General features: G+C 38.0%; 2 protein-coding genes across 2 annotated transcripts in view; both read left to right on the top strand.

The window, feature by feature from the left end:
- The window catches only part of rxfp1 (relaxin family peptide receptor 1), a 39,194-nt gene extending 17,908 nt beyond the window's left edge, over positions 1-21,286 (top strand). Inside the window, 15 exon segments of the mRNA XM_060885864.1 lie at positions 1,026-1,131; positions 7,170-7,241; positions 7,919-7,990; positions 9,932-10,003; positions 10,333-10,404; positions 10,528-10,596; positions 11,328-11,399; positions 12,886-12,957; positions 13,922-13,993; positions 14,183-14,254; positions 14,777-14,848; positions 15,342-15,571; positions 18,259-18,669; positions 20,299-20,517; positions 20,970-21,286. Coding sequence (XP_060741847.1) covers positions 1,026-1,131; positions 7,170-7,241; positions 7,919-7,990; positions 9,932-10,003; positions 10,333-10,404; positions 10,528-10,596; positions 11,328-11,399; positions 12,886-12,957; positions 13,922-13,993; positions 14,183-14,254; positions 14,777-14,848; positions 15,342-15,571; positions 18,259-18,669; positions 20,299-20,517; positions 20,970-21,286 — 2,000 coding nt within the window.
- A 4,817-nt stretch (positions 21,287-26,103) lies between these two features.
- The window catches only part of etfdh (electron transfer flavoprotein dehydrogenase), a 9,393-nt gene continuing 7,574 nt past the window's right edge, over positions 26,104-27,922 (top strand). Inside the window, exons 1-2 of the mRNA XM_060885305.1 lie at positions 26,104-26,312; positions 27,694-27,840. Of these exons, the coding sequence (XP_060741288.1) occupies positions 26,282-26,312; positions 27,694-27,840 (178 nt within the window). The 5' untranslated portion in view covers positions 26,104-26,281. The remainder of the gene's footprint in view (positions 26,313-27,693; positions 27,841-27,922) is intronic.

Below are 27,922 nucleotides of genomic sequence, written 5' to 3'. Positions count from 1 at the left end.
ATCTAAAACGCTCCTCTGAGACAGTAGTGAGTTATATTAAATTACCACTGACACTCCTAGACTCCTACAAGAGACTCCTACAATTATAATACCATTTTTTTTAAAAAAGTTATTTTTCATTTTTAAAAGCTCAAAAAGTAAGAGCAGAGATTGGCATCGGTTTATAAAGAGATTATAAATTTTTGATTAGTCCCTCGTTTAGGATGAGGTAATTATATAGTTCATATGTGTGTTGAATGTTACCCTGAAATTGTGGATAGCACAAGCAGACATGCAAAACATATTTGTTCAACATTTAAACACAAAATTATAAGATAAAATAAATAAACCAATAAACTAAAATAATAAATGAACAACGACAACAACAACAACAACAATAATAATAATAATAATAATAATAATAACAAAACTAAAAATTATATAATAATAATAATAATAATAATAATAATAATAATAATAAGGGGAAAAAAATAATAATAATACAAATTATTATTGTTATTATTATTACATTAATTATATTACATTTATTTACACAATTATAGTTTAAACACATGTACTACATCTAAATATTAAGCAGGTGAAACTTCTGTGTGAATAACATCAAACAATGAAAAAATAAATAAAAAATGAGAGAAAACCATGAACCGTGTAAGAAAATCATGAATACGCATGAAAAAAAAATGCCTTAACTTGAGCCAATATAATAATCATGTGAGAAAGTTGGAAAAAAAAAAAAGCATTGTATTTTTTAATATGTATTTTTTCTGTAAATGTTGAACCTCAATCTAGAATTTTAAGAAAGTGCTCGGCTTTCGTTAGAAAACGTTTGTGATATATGTGCATATTCTTTTGCTTCTTCTGTACATTTCTCTCTGAAAGTTGAGTGGAAATACATTTCCAAGTGGAAATACATTATTCTATATACATAAATACATTATTATTGAGTGGAAATACATTTCCAAGTGGAATTACATTATTCTCCCTAACATCTCTCTTCTCTCTCTCGCTCTCTCTCTCTCTCTCAGTACTTGGCCTCGTACCAGCCGAGTGTCAGTGTAGGGATTTGGAGCTTGACTGCAACGGTGCTCACTTTAAAGACGTCCCTACTGTATCCACGAATGTCACCATGATGTGAGTTCCTCTTCATCATGCCCATCAGTTTGCATGAATCTTGTGCTTGTATGTGTGTGTGTGTGTGTGTGTGTGTCTGCTCAAAGCCGTCAGATCACTGTATGTGAGATCAAGGCTTTGCCGACTGCTAAATAGCTGTTTACTAGCAGACGCTTGCAGTGTCTGTCAGTGATTGGTACACATTCTGTATGAATTAATGCCATGGCTGTCAGATATGCTGCAAAGCACACACAGAGGAACCTGGAGCTGTGAGGCAGCAACAAAGCAACATTTCCAGCTGCACCACTGACTGATTAATCAATCATTCGTTCACAACATTAAATCTTTTACTTGGGAAAGAGTTAGGGTTCCTTAATCTTCTTTACATTACAGTGTGTGTTAATATTTCAGCTGTATTTAAGCCACTGTGTATAACTACTGAAACGACATTATTCATAATAACATTCTCTGGTGTTTATAACAGTTTATAATCACACCCTCCAGTGTCACCTAATTGAGGATGAGGTTCTTTTTTGAGTCTGGTTCCTCTTAAGGTTTCTTCCTCTTCCACCTCAGTGAGTTTTCCCTCACCACAGTCACCTCAGACTTGTTCATTCACCTAATTGAAATAACTACGTGTTCACGGTTCCATGAGAACTGAGTCACTTTGACATAATTAGTTTTTCTACGTCTGGCATGATTTGAGTGTCTATTTTCAAAGCCGAGTTCATTTCTGAGCTGAGGATCAAAGCCACAACAGTGGGGTTTTGCAGCACACACTTTACAAGTGAACCCATACTCAGAATTTGTTCTCTGCATTGGCCTAATGGTTACAGAGTTTGACTCCTAACCCTAATGTTGTGGGTTTGAGTCTCGGGCCGGCCACGACTGAGGTGCCCTTGAGCAAAGCACCGAACCCCCCAACTGCTCCCTGGGCGCCGCAGCATAAATGGCTGCCCACTGCTCCGGGTGTGTGCTCACGGTGTGTGTGTGTGTGTGTTCACTGCTGTGTGTGTGCACTTTGGGTTGTACAGTTCTACTATATATGTTTTATTTATCATCTAAATGTATCTCTATAGTTATATTTCCTATCAGAACCAACATCCTGGTCAGCTTTCACACTGTAACTGGTTGATGTTGATACTACGGGAATCGATCACGGTCATGAAGAAACGTGTTAAAATATAGTATATGAAATGTAGTATACAGTAAGTATATGTTTTGTTGAGTATTTTTTTTTCACCACAGTTTTCAGTGAATGTATTTAAAAAAAAATGTGTTGATTTAGTTAAAAAAATATATATTTTTCTTCATTATGTTTGAAGGTATCATCTTTGTTGTATCGTCTCTAGATGTTTATTACGATCTCTGCATTGTTCTGAGATACTTTTCAGATCAGAATCAGAATCAGAATCAGAAAGGTCTTTATTGCCAAGTATGTTTTCACATACGAGGATTTTTTTCTAGTACAGGAGCTCCACAGTGTAAACAGAATGGCAACGATAAGAAATGAACGCATATATAATAGACAGTTGTATGTACAGTGGAAATATAAATGTGCAAATTGAAATATAGATGTGCAAAATAAAATATAAATGCGTACTTGTAAACAATGTAAGAATAGGGTTTGTTCTGTGTATGTTAGGTGTTCATCAGATGTATGTCAAGTGTTCATCAGATGGATTGCCTGAGGGAAGAAACTGTTCCTATATCTGGTCGTTTTGGTGCTCAGGGCTCTGTAGCATCGACCAGATGGCAACAGTTCGAAGAGTGAGTGTGCTGGATGTGAGGGGTCCTGAGTGATTTTCTTTGCCCTTTTGCTCACTCTGGAGAAGTACAGATCTTGGAGAGTTGTGGGGAGAGTTGTGCCAATGGTTCGCTCAGCAGTCCGGACTACCCTCTGTAGTCTCCTGAGGTCGGATTGGGTGGCTGAGCTGAACCAAACAGTCACTGAGGTGCAGAGGATGGATTCGATGACTGCAGTGTAGAACTGTTTCAGCAGATCCTGTGGCAGGTTGAACTTCCTCAGCTGGCGAAGGAAGTACAACCTCTGCTGAGCCTTTTTTCACGATGGAGTCAATGTGAATGTCCCACTTCAGGTCTGGGAGATTGTGGTTCCCAGGAATCTGAATGACTCCCTGCAGGTTTAAAGAGTAGTTATTTAAGATATCATATTCTTCCTGTTAGCTCGAACCAGTCCGGCTGTTCTCTCTGATCAATAAGAAGTTTCTGTGTGTCTGATTTGGAAATGCTCAATCCAGCCTTTCTGGTCATCTGGCTATTAGTCATGCTGTTGTAGAAGGTCATGTTTTTCTTCTTTCTGCTGTTTGATGTGAGGTGGGGATGTGGTAGCTTAGTGGTAAATGTGTTGGTCTACCAATTGGAAGGTTGAGAACTTGAATCCCAAGTCCACCAAGCGTCCACTGCTGGGCCATTTGAGCAAGGCTAAAGCTAATATGCCATAAAATATAAATTGATAAATATAATATAAATGTTAACGTTAACTGAAGTTAACTGAAGCTCATGACCTGGATGTGCGTGATATTTGTTGTACTGCTGTCAAAAAAGTTGATTGTCTGATTAAATAATTACATGGACGTGTAAAGGTGCTCCTATTAAGGTGCGTATACTGTATATTTATTTTGTTGATGATATACAGTATAAAGAAAGAGGGGGGCACGGTGGCTTAGTTGTTAGCACGTTCGCCTCACACCTCCAGGGTTGGGGTTCGATTCCCACCTCCGCCTTGTGTGTGTGGAGTTTGCATGTTCTCCCCGTGCCTCGGGGGTTTCCTCCGGGTACTCCGGTTTCCTCCCCCGGTCCAAAGACATGCATGGTAGGTTGATTGGCATCTCTGGAAAAATTGTCCATAGTGTGTGATTGCGTGAGTGAATGAGAGTGTGTGTGTGCCCTGTGATGGGTTGGCACTCCGTCCAGGGTGTATCCTGCCTTGATGCCAGATGACGCCTGAGATAGGCACAGGCTCCCCGTGACCCGAGAAGTTCGGATAAGCGGTAGAAAATGAGTGAGTGAGTGTGATATATAAAGAAAGATATGTAGGAACAACGTCAGGCTAAAATTCTATAACTGTAGGCAGATCAATTACGTGTCGTGTCATTTCATACTTCAAAGAGCCAAATGGCCTTTATGGTATTCGTTCTGCCTCTTTTACTTAATAACTGATTTTATGCTATAATGAAAACACAATGTGTCACCAGAACTGAAAGGCTGAATTTTTGTATCTGAAAAACAGGATGTTGTTTACCTCTCTTCTCTCAGGCTTTTCATTTGATAGTGTATTTATTTATTTTATTTTATTTATTTATTTACGAAATTCCCAAAAGTCACTGGTAAATTAGAAAACTTAATTTATACAAAATGAGGTTAATGATATTCTCCACACAAAGTAACCGTCCCTCTGATGCTCGTTCGCTCTCCGTCTCCGCCGCAGAGCGAAAAAGCTTTTTTTACAAACCTCATATCTAATAAATTCAGCTGTTTCTAGGAGCCAGTCATGATTCTTCAAGACACAACCGAATGGAATAAAACATTCCTCTGAGACATGTTTCCCATACCGCTGCTTTACATAAGGAATAAACCACCACGGGGCCTGATGTTATAGAAGAATGATGAATGATGATGGAGTGGTGTAATACATCGCAATGCAAAGTTGATTATTTTCTTTTCACAGCATGTACTGAGGTGTTTAATTCCACTTATTCCATCAAGTTTTACAGCAACAAAATGGTATGTTAATTCCACTAGAAACCGATGTAAAAAGGACGTTATTTACATTGACATTATTTCCTGTCCAGTGTCACCCAAATGAGGATGAGGTCCCCTCATATCATGTCAGGGAGTTTTTTCTCGCCACCGATGCCTCTTGCTTGCAGAATAAAATAGAATAAAACTTAAAACTTAAAAAATAGTTAAAAGCACAATCCAAATAAATTGAATTAAAATTCGAATTGAATATGTAATCCTTATTATCCATTTATTGTTATATTTATTTTTGTCTAATAAAAACGAGTTCAACGGTGGCTTAGTGGTTAGCACATCCGCCTCACACCTCCAGGGTTGGGGGTTTGATTCCCGCCTCCGCCTTGTGTGTGTGGAGTTTGCATGTTCTCCCCGTGCCTCGGGGGTTTCCTCCGGGTACTCCGGTTTCCTCCCCCGGTCCAAAGACATGCATGGTAGGTTGATTGCCATCTCTGGAAAACTGTCCGTAGTGTGAGATTGTGTAAGTGAATGAGAGTGTGTGTGTGTGCCCTGTGATGGGTTGGCACTCACACTTGATGCCCGATGACACCTGAGATAGGCACAGGCTCCCTGTGACCCGAGAATAGTTCGGATAAGCGGTAGAAGATGAATGAATGAAAAACGAGTTAATTTATGTTATAACAGTTATAAAACACTGACACTGGAGACTCCTTACATCATTTTTATTATATTTTAAGATAAATCTAATCTATTCATGTGCAGGATCTTCTGTTCATGTCCCTAAGTAAGATGTTGCTACAGAAATTGAAATTGATCAGAACAAGCAGATAGATTAATTTAGATTAGATTAGATTAGATTATTGGTTTATTATATGGTTATCTTGTTTGTTGCACAGTTCCAACATTATGGGTTTGATTCCCAAATCCACCGTGTATGTATGAACTTTGTATGTTCTCCTCATGCTTCAGGGGTTTCCTCCAGGTTCTCCAGTCTCCTCCCTATTCCAAAGACATACTCTGTAGACTGATTGGCATCTCTAAATTATCTATAGTGTGTGAGTGGATATGTAAGAGTGTGTTTGTGTAATTGTGCCCTCTGATCGAGCGTCTGCCAACTTGTGCCCTGAGAGTTCTGGGTTAAACTCGAGGTTCCTTGTGAGCCTGTGTAGGATAAGAGGTTCAGAAAATTGAGGGCTGGATGACTGAATATAATATTTGCAGTCAGAACTCTAAATACTCTTCACTTGATTAAAGAAACTTTTGTCTCCTCAAAAAGTCCCGATTGCTTAATTGAGGCTCAATTTCCCCCATATGGTGACCATTTGGCTTTGCTCGTTAGTGTGCCGGTGGAGCTTTAAATGAAACGCACAGTGTGGGACTGATTACAAGTACACTCTCAGACACTTCGCTCCACACGCACACGAGTCTTCAGAGAAATATGGTAAGCGTTCACAGTTTGGCCCGAAACAACAGAATGGTATTAAGTGCGTTTTAAGTGATCTCATGAGCAAACATTTTACATTTACATCATTTGGATACACACACAGTACATCATTACACCAGAGTGACTTACAATATCTCATATTTATACAACTGAGCAATTGATGGTTAAGGGCCTTGCTCAGGGGCCCAAAAGTGGCAGCTTGGTGGACCCGGGATCGAACTTCCAACCGTCTGATTGGCAGCCCAACACCTTAACCACTAGGCTACCACACACCCAAACAAAATCGTACTATACGGTCGTCCTCCTTTCTGTTTAAATCGAGCCTCCCTTTTGTCTCTTATCTCTATAAATGAACTAGACACAGATGATGAGACTGAACAAGTAGATTCCAGAATAATGTGTAAGCTGATGGATCTCTTTATTCATTTCAGTCTTCAGATTAGGAAGGTGACTGAGTACAAATTCATGATTTAGAGTGAACACGCTTTATAACTTGTTATAAATGAATTATTAAATCGAATTGAATTTTTCATATCGGCACCTGTATTCGGATAAGAAAGAAAAAAGTGGGCGTGGCCTAAACATAAAGGAGGGTTTTGATGATAGCATTTGATGAGAAATTGAGACTGGGATCCTACGAAATTAAAGAAACAAACAAAAAAAAACATCACTCTAGTGGGAGGTTTTTAACTTTCATGTAGCTTAAAGGGCAAAAAAAAAAAACAGTCCGGTGCTGAGATTTGACCAGAGATTTTTACGTCTGAATGGTAAACAAAGAAAAATATTGATTTCATATATTAATTGTGAAGGTTGAGAAGGAAAGATTAGCAGGCTAACATTAAAATCTCTCTCTCTATCTCTCTCTTTTTCTCTCTCTCTCTCTCTCTTGTCCCAGGTCTTTACAAAGGAACCGTTTAAGGAAACTAAACGCTGACATGTTTGTTAAGTACCAGAATCTTCAGAAGCTGTGAGGACCTGCATTTTCCTCTCTCATTTCTATATCTTTGTAATCATCATTTCAAGATAATGATTCGCCATTCAATTAGAATAAAAGTAATGGCACCCTATGAACGGAGGATTCGTTAATGTGTTTGTTGTGCAGTAGCTGATGCACTGCAGTGGCTGAGCTACATTACCAGAAAACGTAGCCACACTTTGTAGACACTCTTGTCTCTCTTGTGAGGAGAATGTGCTTTATAATGTACGTCTGACTGGCATTTATCAAAATAAACATGCAAGTACAGAGCAATTCTTTCGTAAACCTATAGGGAGTTTTTTTTTTTCGACTGTGAAAACAATCCAAGTCGAAAACTTCTAAAAGATTAACAAATGAGGCCCATTGTGTGTTTTCTCTCTAATGAAACAGTTGGAACTGGAATAATTCCTCCCCATGAGGCATAAACACTATTACTGAGCTTGTTGTAAATGTTCTGCTTTCGTAGTCACGAACAGAAACAAAATCGTACACAATGTCTCATATAAATTAAAAAAATTATATATATTTTTTTTCTTTCTACTACAGCACAGAAGCGTTTAATTCCTTCCGCATCTCGGTCTTAGAGTGTAATTTCAGAAAGGGAGATTTTGCTTTCATGATAATAATCTGTGATTATATACAGTAACACCTCTGATCTCTTCTTTTAGATACCTTCAACACAATCGCATCAAAGTGGTCGAACCCTATGCGTTCCGAGGTCTTTATAACCTCACACGACTGTGAGTGGTCAGTTTTAAAATCCTCCCACATTGTTCCTCTACTCCGTAAAGGTTCATCATGTCTGCTCTGATACGTCATTGGCTCCTGATTTATTTTAGAGTTCAGTTGAAAGTGCATTTATTCATTTGTTATTATCTTTAATCGTCAGACTCCCTTTTGGATGTGCAAAAAAAATTTCTTAAAAAAATCTGTTCCATGGTACAATTTCAGCTCAGCGATGTTTTGCTATTTTGCTCAGCGATGTTCCTGCTCTAATGAAACAGATATAAGAAATTTTGATATTCAGATATCGTCTTGAATCTCACTTGTACTGTACGTGCCGGCGTTTGAGCAGAGCTGAGAAGTGATATTCTCATTCGTTTATTTATTTATTTCCAATTGCCAGCTCCAATTCCCACTCAGCAGCCCACTCTTCCGTTATCATACCACAGCTAGCATGTTTTGAAGGGTAAAATCTAACACCTCGCTCTCTTCAAATGCATCTTTATAAACAATCGAGTCAGAAGGTCATGTAAAATACTCTGAGGAATGCCCAATCTTCTATCTTTCTCATACACGAGCTCAGGATTGGCTAGTGTCTCTGTGATTGACAGGAAAGAAAGTATAGCTGCGTCCCAAATGACATACTGTAGACCAGGGGTGTCAAACTAAAATTCACAGTGGGCTAAAATATAAAACTGAGATAAAGTCACGGGGCAAACTGAATATTTATTGAAAAATGAACTGCAACTGATATGTAATGTTTAACCTTTAGTTTTGCTTGAACACAGGATTTGGATCAACCAGAGCTTGATATTACAAACACATAAGAAATTAAATTTGAAATAAAAGACACATCAGTGGTGTTCGTTTCTTATTTAAATAAATAAATAAATGACGCCTCTCACTGGATCATTTTAAGTTCCTTTTTGAAGTGGATCTTTTTCAAAAATAAACAACAAAACAACCAAAAATAATCATTTCATTCGATGAAAATCCAACTTTTTCGACTAGTGTTTTCTTATGTTATATTCTTTCGTTACAGACACGTTAGCTCCGTTAGCACACAAGACAAACAGGTCTGTCCTTTATATTCGTGAACAGATAATCTGCCTCCCACCTGTCTTGAAAGCTCCTATTGTCCATCTTTCGTTTGGAGGGTGGAGTTAACTTGCCCGATGTGACTGTAACACGGTTGTTAACGACTGTCAACAGAGAATGCGGGGCGTTTGCTGTTCGTGACTACGCGTCAATACAGTGGCAAGGCATTCTGGGATTTGTAGTATTAGCAGAGCATGCGGCTAGCCAGCTGTAATGCACATTTGATATGATCTCGCAGGCCAAATATAATTGCACCTGAGTTTGACACCCCTGCTATAGACTATTCCTTTACACTACGCAGTATGTTCTCTACCGTCTTGTTTATGCATTTTAGAAGCGTAGTATCATCACAGTTAGTCGATGGAAGTTTATTACCAACCGGTTGATAAGAAAAGAATGCTGCAAAGGATTGTAAGATCAGCACAGGACATCATTGGGACCCACTTACTAGACTGGACTCAATTTACATTGCAGAGAGTATATTATTAATGATCCATCCCATCCAAGCCACCTGTTTAACCTTCTGCCATCTGGGAGGAAGTGCAGGAAAATCACTGCTTGAACTTCTAGGAAGAAAAATAGCTTCGTAGGGCTGTGATCATGTTAAAGATCAACTCTTATCACTGAACAAGTGTGTAGCAATTGTGTTTGATTCACTCTAGTCAGTGGCAAATGACATCAAATGCATATATATATTTTTTTTTACCTCTTTATAACTTACTTACTTCTGTTAGAAACCCAGTCTCTGGTTCTCTGAGGATGAATCAGTGATGCTGAGTAATGTTAATGGCTTTTTTTTTTTTTTGGAGAATGTAAGCTGATGATACTCAGAAAAATGCTTTCTTTGTCTATTTTTTCAGGTATTTGAGCTATAATCGCATCTCTAGCCTAATGCCAGGAGTATTTCAGGACCTGCACAAACTGGAATGGCTGTAAGCGGTTCAATTTCCATATTTCTAATTGAATCCATCTTGTTAGTAGAGCACTATCAAGTTGCCTGTCTCTTTCTCATTAGCGTATTTATATGTTATCAACTCATTCATCATAATCACGCTCGTTCGGCTTGTACACGTCGAACTACATGAATAAGCGAATTTGACTCCCAAAGCGTTCCGTTACACGTCTGCTGATTAAATTCTTTTAGAGGCCACAGCCTTCGTGCATCAATTAGCGATCAATGAGCCGCCGCCTGAAACAAATGCTATTCTTTGGCATCTTAATGTTTATTAATGAGCCACCTGGCATTTTTATTCATTTGTAGGATTTTGGAAAACAACAAAATCCACCAAGTTTCTTCTCTGACCTTTTCAGGCCTGAGTTCTCTTGTGCTGCTGTAAGTTTTGTCCTTTAACTGTCGCTTTTCTTGTATTTTAGTGATGTGTTAAAATAACTATCGCTATAAATATCAACTATAGCCTTTAAGTGTGTTTGTGTGGTGTGTATTGCTTTGTTGCAGAGTTCTATTGAATAACTCTCTGACACACGTTGACGATATATGCCTGGAGATGCCACGGTTAAATTGGCTGTAAGTCTTAAAATATCTGGATGTTTATGTATTCTGCAGAATTGACATGGGATTTTTTTTTTCCCAGCTTCATTCTGTGTGTAATTCAGTGTACTGGATTTCGAACACACTTTCATTTCCTTTGTTAAAGGAGTTACTGAGAAACCATTTTTTTATCCAATTAGGACACATTTATTTTTCATACATGATAAAAAAAAAGGATATAGATATTGTAAATTCAGAAATTTATTTTTAATTTCATTTGTTTTAATGAATAATCATCCAAATTTTTATTATGATCTAATATGATTGCATATTATTACTGATTTCATTCTAATGACATTTTTTATTTAATTATAATTACAATAAACTAACTATTATAATTTTTTATTATGTAATAATTATTATTATTACTTTTTATTTGTTAGTACATTCCTCTTGACATATCTGTTTGAACTGATTGTTTTAAAAGACAATATTTCTATTGCAATATATAGACAGACTATATATAGTGAGCAATATATAGTGTTTCAGATATTAAGGATCAAGGAGATAAATTTCATAACACAACAAAATAATCACAAATCTGTGATAAATATGATTTGTGTGTATTTGAGTGTGTGTTTGTGTGTGTGTGTGTTTGTGTGTTTGTGTTTGTGTGTGTGTTTGTGTGGGTGTGTTTGTGTGTGTTTGTGTGTGTGTGTGTTTGTGTGTGTTTGTGTGTGTGTGTTTGTGTGTGTGTGTGTTTACAGAGATATGGAAGGGAATCAGATGGAGATTGTGGACAATAGAACATTCTGGTCCTGTAGCATGCTTACTGTGCTGTAAGTACATTTCTTATTGCCTGCACAGACAGGATTGTTGTGCTGTAAATTATTTTCATTTGTAAACACTCTCAAGTTCCTGGCTGCTCATTTCCGGCTATTAACATTCTGCTTGTGTCTGTTTTTATGTGCCATTTAATCCATTTCATCAATTTATAGAATAATTTTACTTTAATATACAGCGGGTAAAATAAGTATTGAACACGTCACCATCTATGGAAAGAACTAAAGATCAGAGTTCATAGAAGAGGCCCACGGTTTGTGTGGAAGAATGGGCCAAAATCACACCTCAGCAATGCATGCAACTCGTCTCTCCATACAGGAGGCGTCTTGAAGCTGTCGTTACCAACAAAGGCTTTTGTACAAAGTATTAAATATGTTTCAGTAAGCGTGTTCAATACTTTTTCCCTGTGTCATTTAACATTATTAAACATAACTTAATTTACAGACATCTATGGTTTGATTTCTTTGCATGTGTGGATTGAATGGGTTGTTACCAACATCTGGTCAAAATTTCATGTCAATAGCACCTTTAGAAATAAATTTACTGAGAAAAATGGTAACGTGTTCAATACTTATTTTACCCGCTGTATAAAGCTTTACTAAGTTTTCTCTGTAAAGAATAAAACAAAAGAATGAACAGCATGTCCTGAAATTATTATTATTATTATTATTATTATTATTATTATTATTATTATTATTACTATTATTATTATTATTATTATTATTATTACTATTATTATTATTATTATTATTATTACTATTATTACTATTATTATTACCATTATTATTATTATTGTTGTTATTATTATTACTATTATTACTATTATTATTATTATTATTATTATTATTATTATTATTATTCATGCCTCGGATGTATCAAACATCCACATAACAACTTCCTGATATCACTGACTTTATAGCAGCTATAAACTCACCAGACTGCATTTCTGTTGTTTAATTAAAAAAAAACTTTTCATGTCACTAAGAAACCAGAAAGTCCTGAAGAGTTAAACCCTTAGCTCTAACCTTTAGAGCAGACAGACACTGTACACAAATAAACATCTCACAGAAATCATCACCTTATTAACGTTTACAGATGCTCTTTAATCCATTAATGTCCAGCATCCCTGTGTTATTTGTTACGAATGGAAGAGACGCACTTCTGTAAAAATAATCAACTCTTTTTCTTTGTCCCTCTCACTCCATATCAACTTTCTTTGCCTGACCTCATTTCTATCGGTCTATCAATCTATCGATCTATCTATCGATCTTGCGCTCTCTCTCTCTGACCCTCTCTGTCTCTCTCTGTCTTTCTCTCACTTTCTCACTCACACACTCTCTCTCTCTGTCTTTATCTCACTTTTTTATTTTTCACTCACACTTTGTCTCTCTGTCACTCTCACTCTCTGTGCTGCTTTCTTGCTTTCTCTCTCTCTCTCTCTCTCTCTCTCTCTCTCTCTCTCTCTCTTTCTTCTCACTCCAGAGTCCTTCAGAGGAACAGGATCAGTCATATCCATGAACAGGCGTTCTCTCTGCTGCGCAGGATGGGCGAGCTGTACGTTCTGAGTCAGTTTGATCTCTCGCAATACAGTTTTGCAGAAATAATGAACACAAAATATTCTCCAGAGTTTAAAGCCTGACCTGTTTTTTTTTTTTTTTTTTAAGAACCAAATTAAGAAATATTTTGGTACTGTTTGCTCATCGGTCCTCAAGTCGGCACAATTTGGCCCAGTTTTTTTTTGCCAGCCCAAGTGTGAAATGAGATTTGTTCTTCTACAAAGAGTGTAGAACTTCAAAGATACACTCGACTCCAAACCTTCAAGAAAATGAGAGAAAAATTAATATCCCCGTATGAGCGTAAACATATAGGGATTTCAGTAGCACCATTTTTTTGAAAACTGTTTTCAAAATTATTGGCACCCTAAAATCAGTATATAATAAAGCCTTCAAATTGGCAGTGGTGGCTCAAGCAGTTAAGATTGTGGTCCAAGCCCCAGATTTACCAAGATGTCACTGTTGGGCCATTGAGCAAGACCCCTAACCCTCTCTGCTCCAGGGGTGCTGTATCATCACCCTGTGCTCTGACCCCAACCTCCAAAAACTTGGATGTTATATGCTGTAATGTATATGTGACAAAATAAAGGCTTTTATTTATAATCAGGAGAATCTTAACATGCAAATTAATGTCTAACAACTGTGCAAAGATATTATTGATCAAACTATTGTACATTTTTTACCTCTTCCAGTATTATATGTGTTCTGAACCGGCTATGTAATTTTTCAATCCATTGCTTTTTGAGCAGAACTATGGCAGTGTTAGTCTCTTATGAGTTATTTGGTTGTATGGTTGTATAAACATATACATATATATATATATATATATATATATATATATATATATATATATATATATATATATATATACAGTATGTATATCCAATACTTTTGCCTGTATCTGATTAGAATGCTTCTTAATGCATATAAAGTCAGTTCTATAATTCTTTTTTTTCTTCCCACAGAGACTTATCCAGTAACAGAATCGAGCAAATCTCACCAGATCTTTTTGTAAATCTAGGAGATTTGCTGCAGCTGTAAGTCCTTTCCTTCCTCAGTCTCTTGTCTTGTTGTCATTCTTATCACTAAAAACTGCTCGAACCTGCCAGCAGTCTGAATTGTTCTTAATCAAAGTACAATCCCAATGAACTGTAACTACCATCGACTGTATGATGAATATCAGCCATTTTAAAGAAATCGCCAAATTCTTTCCTTTTGCTTCACAGGAATATTTCATACAACCCAATTCAAGAGCTGCAAATGGACCATTTTGACAAACTGCATAAGCTGAAGTCACTGTAAGTCGACTTCACTTAGTACCGACCTTGATTACGTGAATACGTCACATTCTTGGAGCAGATCTCAAGCGAAATGCTGGTTTTGGAAATTAAAAAACATTGAAATTTACAACGGCAGCTTGACACCACAGACTGATAGAAAATCTTAAGCATTTTTTTTTACATGTGTTGAAGGTCTTGAGCCTCCACAAGAAGTGCAGTCGACTTTGACCAGTGTTTTTAGTCCGGTTGAGCTTATTGTCAATGTACAGTAAACCCCCGGGTATTTGTAAGACTCTTAAGTCTCTTTCACCTGCTGTACATGTTATCAGTGACACCCATTCAGATAAAAACAGAGTAAAAATAGGAAGCTTTTGATAGTTTTAGTAATGGTGCAGAGAGATATCACTCTGTCTCCAGGAAGCCGTCTATTTTCATTTCATGCGTCAAAGCTTTCCGTAAAAGGGCCAAAAAAGGATTGCCTTGTTTTCGAGCCGATATGAAATATGCTAATGGCTAAAGAGAGAACTGTTCATCTTTCAGGAGCATCGAGGGCATCGAGATTGCAAACATTCACAGGAGGATGTTTGAACCACTCAAAAACCTCACACACATGTAAGTCCTTCTTTTTTCTTCTCAGAATGTCAAAACTTGTTTTTGAAAACACGAGCTAGCTCTGAAAGCTCTTTTTTCCTGCTGACGTATTTTATCCCAGGATTAAGTCCTAACTCTCTTCTTGAGAACGGTGTGTGAATAGCAAGTCAAGTCAAGAACCTTTAATTGTCATATTTCAGTAGTTCATAACAACCTGCTAAGCTAAACGTGTACAGCTAAAATGCTAAGTTGAAGATATATGCATGTTTTATGTTTTTTTCTGAGGTAAAAAAAAAAACAAAAAGTGTTATTCCTTTTTAATTGTCCTTCTTTATTATTTAAAGAATAATAAATCATATGTTTTAGTTACATTGAATGCGGAGGAACATCCTTGATATGTCTTTCCTTTATCAGGCTCTTGTTATATGTTAGCGAGTAAAATCTCCTTCTTTAGGAGTGTATTTCCTTCTTCTAAACACTCTTACCCAGTGTTTTTTTTTTTTCCTGAACACAGCTATTTTAAAAAGTTCCAGTATTGTGGTTATGCCCCTCACGTACGCAGCTGTAAGCCCAATACAGATGGCATCTCATCGTTGGAGGACCTTCTGGCCAACATCGTGCTGCGTGTCTTTGTCTGGGTCGTGTCTGCCACAACCTGCTTTGGTAACATCTTTGTCATCTGCATGCGCTCGTACATCCGCTCGGAGAACAAGCTCCATGCCATGTGCATCATTTCCCTCTGCTGTAAGTCTTTCAGTTATTCATATGGAATCTGATTGGTTGATGCACTTCTGTGTGTGTGTGTGTAATAGTAATATAATAGTAATAAAAAAAGGCTAATGCAAGCTTTCTGAGAGAAGTGAACAAGCATAATGGTAGTGCAATGCAGGAAAAAGGGCGTCAGAATATAAGTCTTGTGTAATCGGCAACGAAAAACAATAATAATACTTTGTGATGCAGAGCTTCAGATGAGCCACAGCTGGTTAGAAACATGGTGTTTGAGAGCAAAGGCAGGAGCGATGGCAGGACTGGGTCAGACTCTGAGTCTGAATTTTCATAAGAAGTGATTTTTATACAGCACCTTTGCGATTACGTAGCTCGGTATGATTTCGCCGCTCAGAAGCTCCAAAATGTGTCACACATTTCTTTTCGGCACAGCTTGAAAACATAAAGCTTTATATAAATGCCCTACATGCCAGCTTGCACAGAATTTTTCCAAAGCTCTGACACACTTTGCCTTGTAGTTTTGGCTTCAGAAATCAATCATGTGTCCTCTGGTCAGCCATTTTGCCCGAATTTATACTCTATGCAATTTCAGATTGGCCACTTTTAGGTGAACAAGTCTCTATTATTCATTTTAACCCTGTCTGACTTCTTTTCTCAGGCTCTCAGCCTGATTGAGCGTGAAATGAAAAGCTGCTGTTTGGATATGCTCTTTGATATGTTCTAAATAACAGGATATCAAGGTTTTAGCTGTGGACCGGGTCATCTATATGCCAGAGAGAGAGCGAGAGAGCGAGAGAGAGAGAGAGAGAGAGAGAGAATGAGAGAGTTGCTGAATGAGACAGGTTCAGATTTGATCAGAAGGTTTGCACGAGTGTAAAGCAATTCTCGACAGTCTTCGGCTTTGATGTCTACATCATGCTTTGAAGGCAGTAATTGATTTTTCTGCATCCGTACTTGAAGGCTGACATGCAGCCACGGGCTTGCGTGTGTAACGAGAGTCGTCCGAGCGACCGTGTTCGAGTCAAGCCTGGTCGGACACGACACAGGGATCGAGAAGAGCAGCGGCTCAGATCTCATGAAAGGGTGAAGATTGGCAACAAAACAAATATCACTTACAAAACTCATTATTGCTTTTGTCAAGGAGGTTTATTATGATGTCTTACTGGGAAAACTTGGCTGTCAGTGTTCCTGAGTGTCCTGGAACTGCTTTGAAAGGCAGATCAAAATGAACTGAGATGCAAACAGTCTCAGGAGACGTCTTGCTAAAGGGCTCAGAGTTGTGCATGAATACAGTTTTGTGGACAAAGATGTTGGTGTGTATTTGGGGGATAAATGGAATATGATGTACAGACGATAAAGCAAATTGTAGCTTTTGATTGATTAATTATTGAACTACTGAAATAGTTTTTACTTCTTCCTCTATTTCCCTCATCCTCTCTCTTTCTCTCTCCCACCAGTCCCTCTTTCTCTGCTAGGTTCAGCTGTATCGCTCCTTCTTTCTCCCTCCACCTTGTTTACGTTTTCTCTCTTTCTGATCATGTCTCTCATTCTTTCTCTGTCTCTGTCTCCTCAATCTATCCTTCCATCTCTGTATCTCTTTCTTTCTTTCAGCACTTTTGCTTTTTACATCTTTAATTTTTACCTCATTTCTCTCTCTCTCTCTCTCTCTCTCTCTCTCTCTCTCACTCTCTCTCTCTCTCTCTTGCTCTCTCTCGCTCTCTCTCTCTCTCTCTCTCTGACAGTCACTGCTGTGGTCTCTATGTGTTTCTCACTGTCTACTTCTCTCTCCATTCATCCATCCATCCATCCATCCATCCATCCATCCATCTCTCTCTCTCTCTCTCTCTCTCTCTCTCTCTCTCTCTCTCTCTCTCTCTCTCTCTCTCTCTCTGACAGTCACTCCTGTGGTCTCTATGTGTTTCTCACTGTCTACTTCTCTCTCCATCCATCCATCCATCCATCCATCCATCCATCCATCCATCTCTCTCTCTCTCTCTCTCTCTCTCTCTCTCTCTCTCTCTCTTGCTCTCTCTCTCTCTCTCTCTCTGACAGTCACTCCTGTGGTCTCTATGTGTTTCTCACTGTCTACTTCTCTCTCCATCCATCCATCCATCCATCCATCCATCCATCTCTCTCTCTCTCTCTCTCTCTCTCTCTCTCTCTCTCTCTCTCTTGCTCTCTCTCTTGCTCTCTCTCTGACAGTCACTCCTGTGGTTTCTATGTGTTTCTCACTGTCTACTTCTCTCTCCATCCATCCATCCGTCCATCCATCCATCCATCCATCCATCCATCCATCCATCCATCTCTCTCTCTCTCTCTCTCTCTCTCTCTCTGACAGTCACTCCTGTGGTCTCTATGTATTTCTCACTGTCTACTTCTCTCTCCATCCATCCATCCGTCCATCCATCCATCCATCCATCCATCCATCCATCTCTCTCTCTCTCTCTCTCTCTCTCTCTCTCTCTCTCTCTGTGTGTGTGTGTGACTATATTAAAGTAAAACATGCTAATAAACAAGCTCTCTTTTTAATATTCCTCGCTCTTTTTCACGTCTGGTAATTTCATTAGTGAATGAAAATCAACCAGGCTTTTAATGGTGAAAGTATAAATATGTAATCCCCATAATCCTCACATGCTGTTTAAAAATAAAGCTATGGAATGGAATTAAATCCCTAACACAGCTGAACCCTCTGCTTTCCTGAGCAGGTGCTGATGGTCTGATGGGCATCTACCTGTTTGCCATCGGCGCGTACGACCTGAAGTTTCGCGGCGAGTATAATCGCCATGCACAGGCCTGGATGGACAGTTTGCCCTGTCAGGTGGTCGGCTCTTTGGCCATGCTGTCCACCGAAGTCTCAGTTCTTCTCCTCACCTACCTCACCTTGGAGAAGTACATCTGCATCGTCTACCCGTTCCGCTACCTGACGCCTGGGCGCAGACGCACCGTCACCATCCTGGTGGCCATCTGGATCCTGGGCTTCGTCATCGCGTTCTTGCCGCTGGTGTGTAAAGGAGATTTCAGGAACTTTTACGGGACCAATGGAGTTTGTTTTCCTCTGCATTCAGAGCAGCCAGAGACTGCAGGAGCTCAGATCTACTCCATCGTCATCTTTCTGGGTAAGGCTTTAATTTAAACGTTAAAAAAAAAATCATATATAACAATAAATAACTTGTATAAAAATTTACCTCATCTTTTGAGAGACTAAACAAGCTACAAGACAAAAACATATACATAGCAAGCATGACTCTTGACATACATGGTAATTAATACTAAGGCATGAAATAGGCCTTGGTTCCAATACAAAATACCATTATTTTAAATCTATAATACATATAGAACGCGCAGCATGGGTTTCTTAATCTATATCCTAATCTTGATCAGACCTATAGATGTTCTACAGATATATGGGAATCCTCAGTGTCACTCGGAGGTCCTTTGCTTAATATTTCAAATATTTCCAAATATCATTCCTGGTCGACAAACTGTTCACAAGATATTTATGTTAGGAAGACCTCAATTTGTTTGGCATGATGGAGGTCAGACTGAGCCATGAGGAGCTGCTGATAGTGTCATCATCTCTGCACTGGCTTTATCTGTTTTACTCTGGAAGATGTCTGCTAGATAATATATCTCTGTCCAATTGTCCATGAGCAAAAACGTATATAAAGATCTCAATGTCTACTCGAGATATCCATCAAATCGTTTATTCTAAGCTTTTTGTTTACTTCCTGAACATTTGCTGGTCTTCCTCGTTCCTGCTTCAGGTATTATACACAAAAGACTAAAGCTCAGATTCATTTTTCCATGATTTGTCCTAAATGTGATAGCATTTTATTCGTTTTCATCTCGAATGGCTAGAGGTTTGTGATTAGTGGACTATTTCTCGGCCCAGCAGTGATATTTTAATCCTTTGTTCTTTCGCGAGTAAACTGGCTTTTCATTTCTGACAGCAGAATGGAAACTGACTTATTTTTATTGACAAATTTTCAATTAGTGTAAACAAATGAATTTGTTTATTGCTGAAAGTCTAATATAAAATGAGTCAGGACTCTGTTAAATTTTAGTGCTTGAAGATAAACACCTTTAGGTTTCAAGTGCTCGGGGGAACCCAGAGAGCAGCAATGGGTTTGATATCACCATTTACATTCATTCATTCATTCATCTTCTACCGCTTATCCGAACTACCTCGGGTCACGGGGAGCCTGTGCCTATCTCAGGCGTCATCGGGCAAGGCAGGATACACCCTGGACGGAGTGCCAACCCATCGCAGGGCACACACACTCTCATTCACTCACGCAATCACACACTACGGACAATTTTCCAGAGATGCCAATCAACCTACCATGCATGTCTTTGGACCGGGGGAGGAAACCGGAGTACCCGGAGGAAACCCCCGAGGCACGGGGAGAACATGCAAACTCCACACACACAAGGTGGAAGCGGGAATCAAACCCCCAACCCTGGAGGTGTGAGGTGAACGTGCTAACCACTAAGCCACCGTGCCCCCATCACCATTTACATTGAAGATATAAACATTTTAAACACTTTTTAGTAGAAAAACTACAAAGTCTTAAATCCCAGAGTGTCTACTTTCATATGAGCTTCATATTAACCATCACTGTGGAGTGAGCCATGACAAAGATATTCAATGCTGAACATGAACACAACCAAATAGACATTACAACAATACAACCTTTGTATTTAACCTTTTTTTTTAATTTGGTCTTATATTGGCTTCTCCGTAGGTCTGAACCTCGTGGCATTTCTCATCATCGTTTTGTCTTATGGAAGCATGTTTTACAACATCCAGAGAACGGGGACTCAAACAACCAAATACAGCAACCACATCAAGAAAGAGCTAACCGTGGCCAAGCGCTTCTTCTCCATCGTCATCACAGACTCGTTGTGCTGGATACCGATTTTCATTCTCAAGATCTTATCCCTGATGGAGGTCGAAATCCCAGGTAATTGCTTTCCTCCATGGTTTATCTATTTATTTTTGAGTGGGGATACATGGCCTCTAGAGGAAGATGCCCTGCATCTATCGCAAAAAATCGCTTAGCTACAAGTACTTTTGTGCAGTTTCTCTACACAAATTAGGTTATGAACAAATAAATATGTGATACTTATCTCTTGAAAAAGTTTTCTAGGATGAGTGGCAGTTGTTATTCATTTCTGTGTTAATGACAAGAAGCTTGGAACTTCATTCCAATTGCATAACTGAGAGCTACTGTTAAGTCCTTACAGATGATTAGATTGGATTGGATTGGATTGGATTGGATCTCACCTGGTACTTAATACTAAAATAAATGAATAAAGGACATTCTGGAACATTCTTTTAGACTCTGGTTATGTTGTTTGTATTTTTCTTATGTTTAGAAATAACAATTGCAAATTCTTTCATTTCTTCACCCAGGAACCATCAGCTCATGGGTGGTTATCTTCATCCTGCCCATAAACAGTGCTCTAAATCCCATTCTTTATACTTTGACCACACGACCCTTCAAGGAGACCCTCATGCAGGTCTGGACCAACTACCGGCAACAGCGGCCATTGCTCAGTAGCCACCCAGCCCATCATCCTTCCTTTACCTGGCAGGAAATGTGGCCTCTTCACGAAAACAGCCAGAACGTAGTGTCTCCGGAGTACCTGGCACATCCTTCTGAGATGTCCTGCACCTCAAGGACTTCTTAGCTGCTACCTAAGGACGAAGTGAAAAAGGACAGGAAATGATACACAGGAAATGATACACATAAACCTGCTCAGATTTGGAGCCATTCTTGGACAAACACATTAGTTTGCTCGTCAGTTTTATTAACACACACGCATGATTGTACATTTATGCTACTGAGTGACAGCAGCAGGCGTCTATTCGTTTCCACTGGAAGTGTATGACTCAGAGCTTTGGTGGGGTGGAGTGTGAAATGAAATGGAGCCTTACTCAGACTTTTATGGAGTCATGTACAACATGGATCGGATCAACAGACTCCCAGGTTTACTTTTCCAACATAATACCCGTTTGCACTTCCTGTGAACTTCAAAGTCAAGCAAGCTTGACAGAGATGACAGATAAAAATGTTCTGTTCCTGTGAAATCTCATTGTTTAATAATAGCATTTTAAAAAAAAACGCCTCGGGTCCTGAATATTGCTAATATTGTTCTGAATATCTGTAAATCTGTGATGAATATTGTCAATTAGCCCAGTTGTGAGAATTCACATGATTATGTAGTGGTGTTTTGTCCTTCATTTTGTCTTATAAATAACAATAAGTTTCACTGTAAGGATTTTTTCCCGTCCACACAATCAACAAACGGCATGAAGTGGATTTTAGTAAAAAAAAAAACAAAAAAAAAACAGAAAAAACAGCACCACCACTGGCTGTAAGAAATATTACACATTAGGACTAATTCATTAAACCCCACACATTGCTGTCACGTCCATAAAACATCATCAACAGCGATTTTTTTTTTTGGTTTGTTTTTTTGTTTGTTTGTTTGTTTTAAGTGCAAATTCATCCACAAAGTCTACGTTGTCCGATTAAAGTCAAACAACAGAACGTTTTGTGTACCATGACTTGGATAAATGATCTGGCTGATTGCTATTCAGAAGAGATTATTTTTCTATTATGTTCCAAAATCAATTAAGGAGTCCAAACACTGCTGTCTGTCTGTCTGTCTGTCTGTCTGTCTGTCGTACAAAGATTAAATTAATGTGTGTAAATTTGCTTACACCAACAATGACACCTCATACCAAAAGGCTTAAGTTAAACACAGAGAACTGAAGGGGAATTAAATGGAACGTCGAAGAGGCCTCCAGTGTTGTGTGTATTTAATACCAACTATTTTTAAACGGATTTTATTTAAAGGAACGTGAAATAAGCAAGTAAAAGTATATACGTATTTTTTTTCCCTCACAGTTCTCGAATACGTCTTTATTTGGAGTAAAACCTAGGGTTAGGTTTTCTTAGGTTTTCTTAGGTTTGCTGATTTTCTTTACTCGGTTATGCAAAGAAACAAAATGAGAGCCGTGACATTTTGCCATTGAATATGGACCCAGTTATCCATTCCTATTGGATGTATGGTTCGTTATTAAATTAATTTATAGTGATGTTGAGAAATCAGAAAAAGTGTTGGATAACGATCACTGTTTCTCCAGGAATCCAACCTTCGTATTATATCGTTACTTTTTTTCATATTCACTGGCTGGTGTGATTTTGTGTCGCTTGATTTGACTCAATAACAACCCTGTCGTTAACTTTTCTGTCCGCTGTTCCTCGTGCATAGAGTGAACCTGGGGCAGTGTGATGCTTTTCCCAATAGGCCTCGGTTAAAACTTATGGCAGTTTTCACCCCTAGTTGCAGTAATAACTCCATGGGGCAGTATGTGTGCTGCACCAGGATTGATCAACAAATTATTTCAACATCATTTAAAGTGTATGAAGTTGTAAATGCTTACTTTAATATAACATATTTGTATATGTGATTGTCATGGCAACCAAGAACCCACCACAAATCCCTCCCCAGGCCACCAGAGCTGTGATTATCACAGCCACCACAAACAAGCCCCCAAGAGAGACCACCAGAGGGCGCACAAACACATTTGTTCCACTTTCTCACCTCATCGCAACAGAATTGTCTCATTATTACATCATAAGTTCTCCATTTTTCTCTTAGGCAGCTGACGCGTTGGTCGTCGTGTGTTTATCCGTGTTTGTGATGACTGCTTGTGTCGTGTGTAGCTTTTGTTTACATGTTCAGGTTTGTGTAGCCCATGTGTATCCTTATGTAGCTCAAAGCTATCGCTTTTCACCTCCATTTTGTGACAGTGATGTATAAACACAAAGGGGCTTTGCATCACCTGTATGCATACAATAAATCTTAGTAAATCGTACAGCTGACTGAATAGCCATTAATAAAATTATTGTGCATTACGTCTTATGCATTTTGTTAATTAATATCCTTACACAAAGGTGAAAATGTATCATTGAAGGATTATGTATTCATTCATCTTTCAGAGTATAATTCACTAACAAACAGGAATACATTGATTTGACTTTGATCAGTTTTAAATTATAACAACACAATTCATATTCCGGTGTTCCAACACATTTCATATTCATATTCCACAATTCATATTCCAAGATTGAATCATGATTGATTCAGTCCTGCAAAATGTTTGATATTTGAGATATTTGAGCCAAATATTACTATAGTGCACTGCTTTCATGCGCATTTTCACTTACATCAGGCTTTTTTCTTATGGTCGAAAATTTTGATTTGTTTACAAGCAAGTTTTAAGATATACATTTGAACCCAATTTTTATGTCTCACATAAAAAAGTCATAGAATTATTGTGGATCAAAATTATTAGTGCCACACAAAAATCATCACACACACACATAATATATATATATATATATATATATATATATATATATATATATATATATATATATATATATATATATATATATATTTCTGTTTAACAAGGTCAAGGACTATAGTGAGACTTTTCTCAGTGAGCTTCTTTAAAAAAATCTTGTGTACCAACGTTCATTCAAGTGACCTCAGATTTTCTGGATGCAAAAATAAATGTATAATGTAAAAAGCATTGATTTCATTCTGATGAAGTCTTTTATTTTTTTTTCACTATGTACTGCAACAGCTATATATGGTTGAAATGACAATAAAAGCTTCTTGACTTGACTTCACTTGATTTAATGTGTCGTGATATTTTCTGCTTGTCTCAGTTTCAGTTCACTGCTTTGACATGTAAATCTCGGATTATACAGATGACACGAAAAAGAAACTCGAATGCAAGTCATACTCCGTCTAAAGGGATTATAAAGCTGTCGTATACAGACCCGATTAGTGTCTATTAAACTAAACATTCACATGAACTCACATTAAGGACTGGGAGTAACTTGGGCTGCAATTTGGATAAAGTGAGGGGAAAAATATGTCAAATAATATTTGGAAAATTTGTGTATTTTTTATTTATTGTGGCAAAATATTTCAAATGTAATCAATGTAATAAATCCATTCATTTTATTTAAATTAGAGCAAATTAGACCAAATACACTACCAATCACATCGTCCTCATAATTATTTTTTATTAAATCTTTTTTTCTTAACATATGATGATCAATTAAGCATCATAGTTGATTTGTATGCACACAGATTAGTGAAGTCTATTCTCTAATTAATGATTTAAGTAAAGAATAAAAAAAACACTTGGGCAAGTGCTATTACAGGAAAATAATCAGTAATTTGTTATACAGTCACTGTGATCAACGTGAAGTCTGATAGCATCACAAAATTATCACAATTGTTCATTTTTATTCATTAATATTTACTTTTGATATTGCAGAAAATCCGCAAAACAAAGTCGCAATCTTTTTATCACCTCCGTTACAGCAGCTATAATAGCTTATTTTCTCTTACTCCCTAAGCTGTGTGTGTGTGTGCGTGTGTGAGTGTGTGTGTGTCTGTATGTGTGTGTATGTGTGTGATTGTGTGTGTGTCTGTATGTGTGTGTGTCTGTGTGTGTGTGTGTGCGTGTGTGTCTGTGTGTGTGTCTGTGTGTGTGTGCATGTGTGTGTGTGTCTGTGTGAGTGTGTGTATGTGTGTGTGTGTTTGTGTGTGTCTGTGTTTGTGTGTGTCTGTGTGAGTGTGTGTATGTGTGTGTGTGTTTGTGTGTGTGTCTGTGTGTGTATGTGCATGTGTGTGTGTGTCTGTGTGAGTGTGTATGTGTGTGTGTCTGTGTGTGTGTCTGTGTGTGTGTGTCTGTGTGTATGTGTGTCTCTGTGTGTGTGTGCGTGCGTGTGCATGTGTGTGTGTGTCTGTGTGTGTGTGTCTGTGTGTGTGTCTGTGTGAGTGTGTGTATGTGTGTGTGTTTGTGTGTGTCTGTGTTTGTGTGTGTGTCTGTGTGAGTGTGTGTATGTGTGTGTGTGTGTGTGTTTGTGTGTGTCTGTGTGTGTGTGTGTGTGTGTCTGTGTGTCTGTGTGTGCATGTGTGTGTGTGTCTGTGTGAGTGTGTGTATGTGTGTGTATGTGTGTGTCTGTGTGTGTGTGTCTGTGTGTGTTTGTGTGTGTCTGTGTGTATGTGTGTCTCTGTGTGTGTGTGCGTGCGTGTGCATGTGTGTGTGTGTCTGTGTGTGTGTGTCTGTGTGTGTGTCTGTGTGAGTGTGTGTATGTGTGTGTGTTTGTGTGTGTCTGTGTTTGTGTGTGTGTCTGTGTGAGTGTGTGTATGTGTGTGTGTGTGTGTGTGTGTTTGTGTGTGTCTGTGTGTGTGTGTGTCTGTGTGTGTGTGTGTGTGCATGTGTGTGTGTGTCTGTGTGAGTGTGTGTATGTGTGTGTATGTGTGTGTCTGTGTGTGTGTGTCTGTGTGTGTGTGTCTGTGTGTGTCTGTGTGTGTTTGTGTGTGTCTGTGTGTATGTGTGTCTCTGTGTGTCTGTGTGTCTGTGTGTATAAATGCCAATAGCTTTCTGACTAGACTTAGATCAGAGTACGGTTTTATTCCTATCCGACAGATGGCAGCAGAGAGCGTTTCCTCCTTTAAGTCGCCATGATGTCCTTACAAAAGAAGAAGTAAAAGGAATATTTTGTTTCCAGGGCTGATAAATCTGTGTAAACTAAACCTTTAGTTTATATTTATATCACACTACAGAAGGCGTTTTTATATCCAACAGGAGGATTTACAGCAGGTACTAAAGCGTCAGATTTCCTCATGTTTCCTTCCAGCAGATGTTCACTTCAAGGTAAAGTCACTTTAGCATTTAGCTGCATTTAGCTGCGGGTCGCGTTCCAAATGCAGCCTCAGTCACTATTTACGCGCACTTTGTAGGGGATGAAGTAACGGTTTGTACCCTAGATGCAGCTAGTGCACTGTGGAATATGGAGGTGGTTTGGGACGCAGCCATTGTACGTCAACGCTAACTGGAAACTTAATAGCTAAATTTTTTACATTTGGGTATATTTTTATTAATTTCCTGTAACGATGTGTAATTTTTTATTCACTACATATGTATAAAATTAAGACAAAAACCGCTGGTATATTTTTTTTATACACCACAGCTCCAGTCATTAGCTTAGCTTAGCTTAGCTTAGCAGGATGCTAGCTAAATCTAGGGCAAAGGTCAGTGATATATAAATAATTTCATGAGCAAGTCAAAAACTACTTTAAATCTTATTATTGAACGCATGACATCATATTATAAAGTATTGTAATGGTTATTTATCTTTGTCAGCTTATTAATGAATACTGTTTGGGTTTTTTTGTGTATAAAAGTATTTATCTCCCATTCCTGCTACTAGTGCATGCTTGGGGATTTAAGACAATTAACCTCCTTTTTATAATGCATATATAAAGCCTCTACATAGTGCTCAGAGATTTTGTGCCTGTGGTTGGAAATGAAGATGACAGAAAAGAAATAAACTCAAATGTTTAGGATATTAATTTTAAGTTTTATTTTATTGTAATCTTTTATCGAGAATACGGTTACGAATTTTTCGGTGACTCAAACTGCACTCGTTCGTGTTTCGTCCAATCAGAAGGAGACTGCGTGTTTTCTGCCCCTGTGGGCGTGTCTTGTTCAATACTAGCAGCTCGTTAGCATTTTATGTTTCCCCCCTGTTTATAACTGCAATATATCTCTACAGCAGACTCATCAGAAACCATTTGGATAGTAAATGAGTGAATGCGTTATTTCAAGTGATGTTTAAACATTTGACGTTTAAACACTTGGCAAAAATATTTACACGTCTTCCTCCTCTTAGAGGTTGTCGCATTAAAACCTGGAATTAAAAAGGCCAAGATCTTATGTAAGGGTTTTCAAACTAAGGGTGTGGATATGTATGCTCTTTTCAGTTTATTATTATTATTATTATTATTATTATTATTATTATTATTATTATTTAAAACAAGGTATTTATTTCTTCCCACTTGGATTAATTTGTTTGGTCCAAAAAAAAAAGAAAAACACCAAGATGGGATGAATACTTTTTACTTGGTCTTTTGGGATATATATATGATTTCTAAGTGATGGTTATATAACTATTAAATAGTAGCCATCAGGATGCATTTGTGTATCAGATTACATGCTGTTTTTCTAATATTTGCTTCTTTTTATTTTTTAACAGCACGGAGGTGTATACGTGCACTGAAGGCAGTTCAGACAGAACGGGTGGCTGTGCAGGTCTACACAAGGCGATGCTTTTCTGCTCCTGTGCCACGTATTACATCCCATTATACCATCTATCCTCGAGACAAGGATCCACGATGGGAAGGTCGGTAACGAAAGACGAAAATGTTCTACACTCCACAAACATATAACAAACATATATTTTATATATATATATATATATATAT

The sequence above is a fragment of the Tachysurus vachellii genome, chromosome 13, assembly GCF_030014155.1.
Source record: "Tachysurus vachellii isolate PV-2020 chromosome 13, HZAU_Pvac_v1, whole genome shotgun sequence".
NCBI lineage: Eukaryota > Metazoa > Chordata > Actinopteri > Siluriformes > Bagridae > Tachysurus > Tachysurus vachellii.
This window is presented reverse-complemented; position numbering and strand designations above follow the sequence as displayed.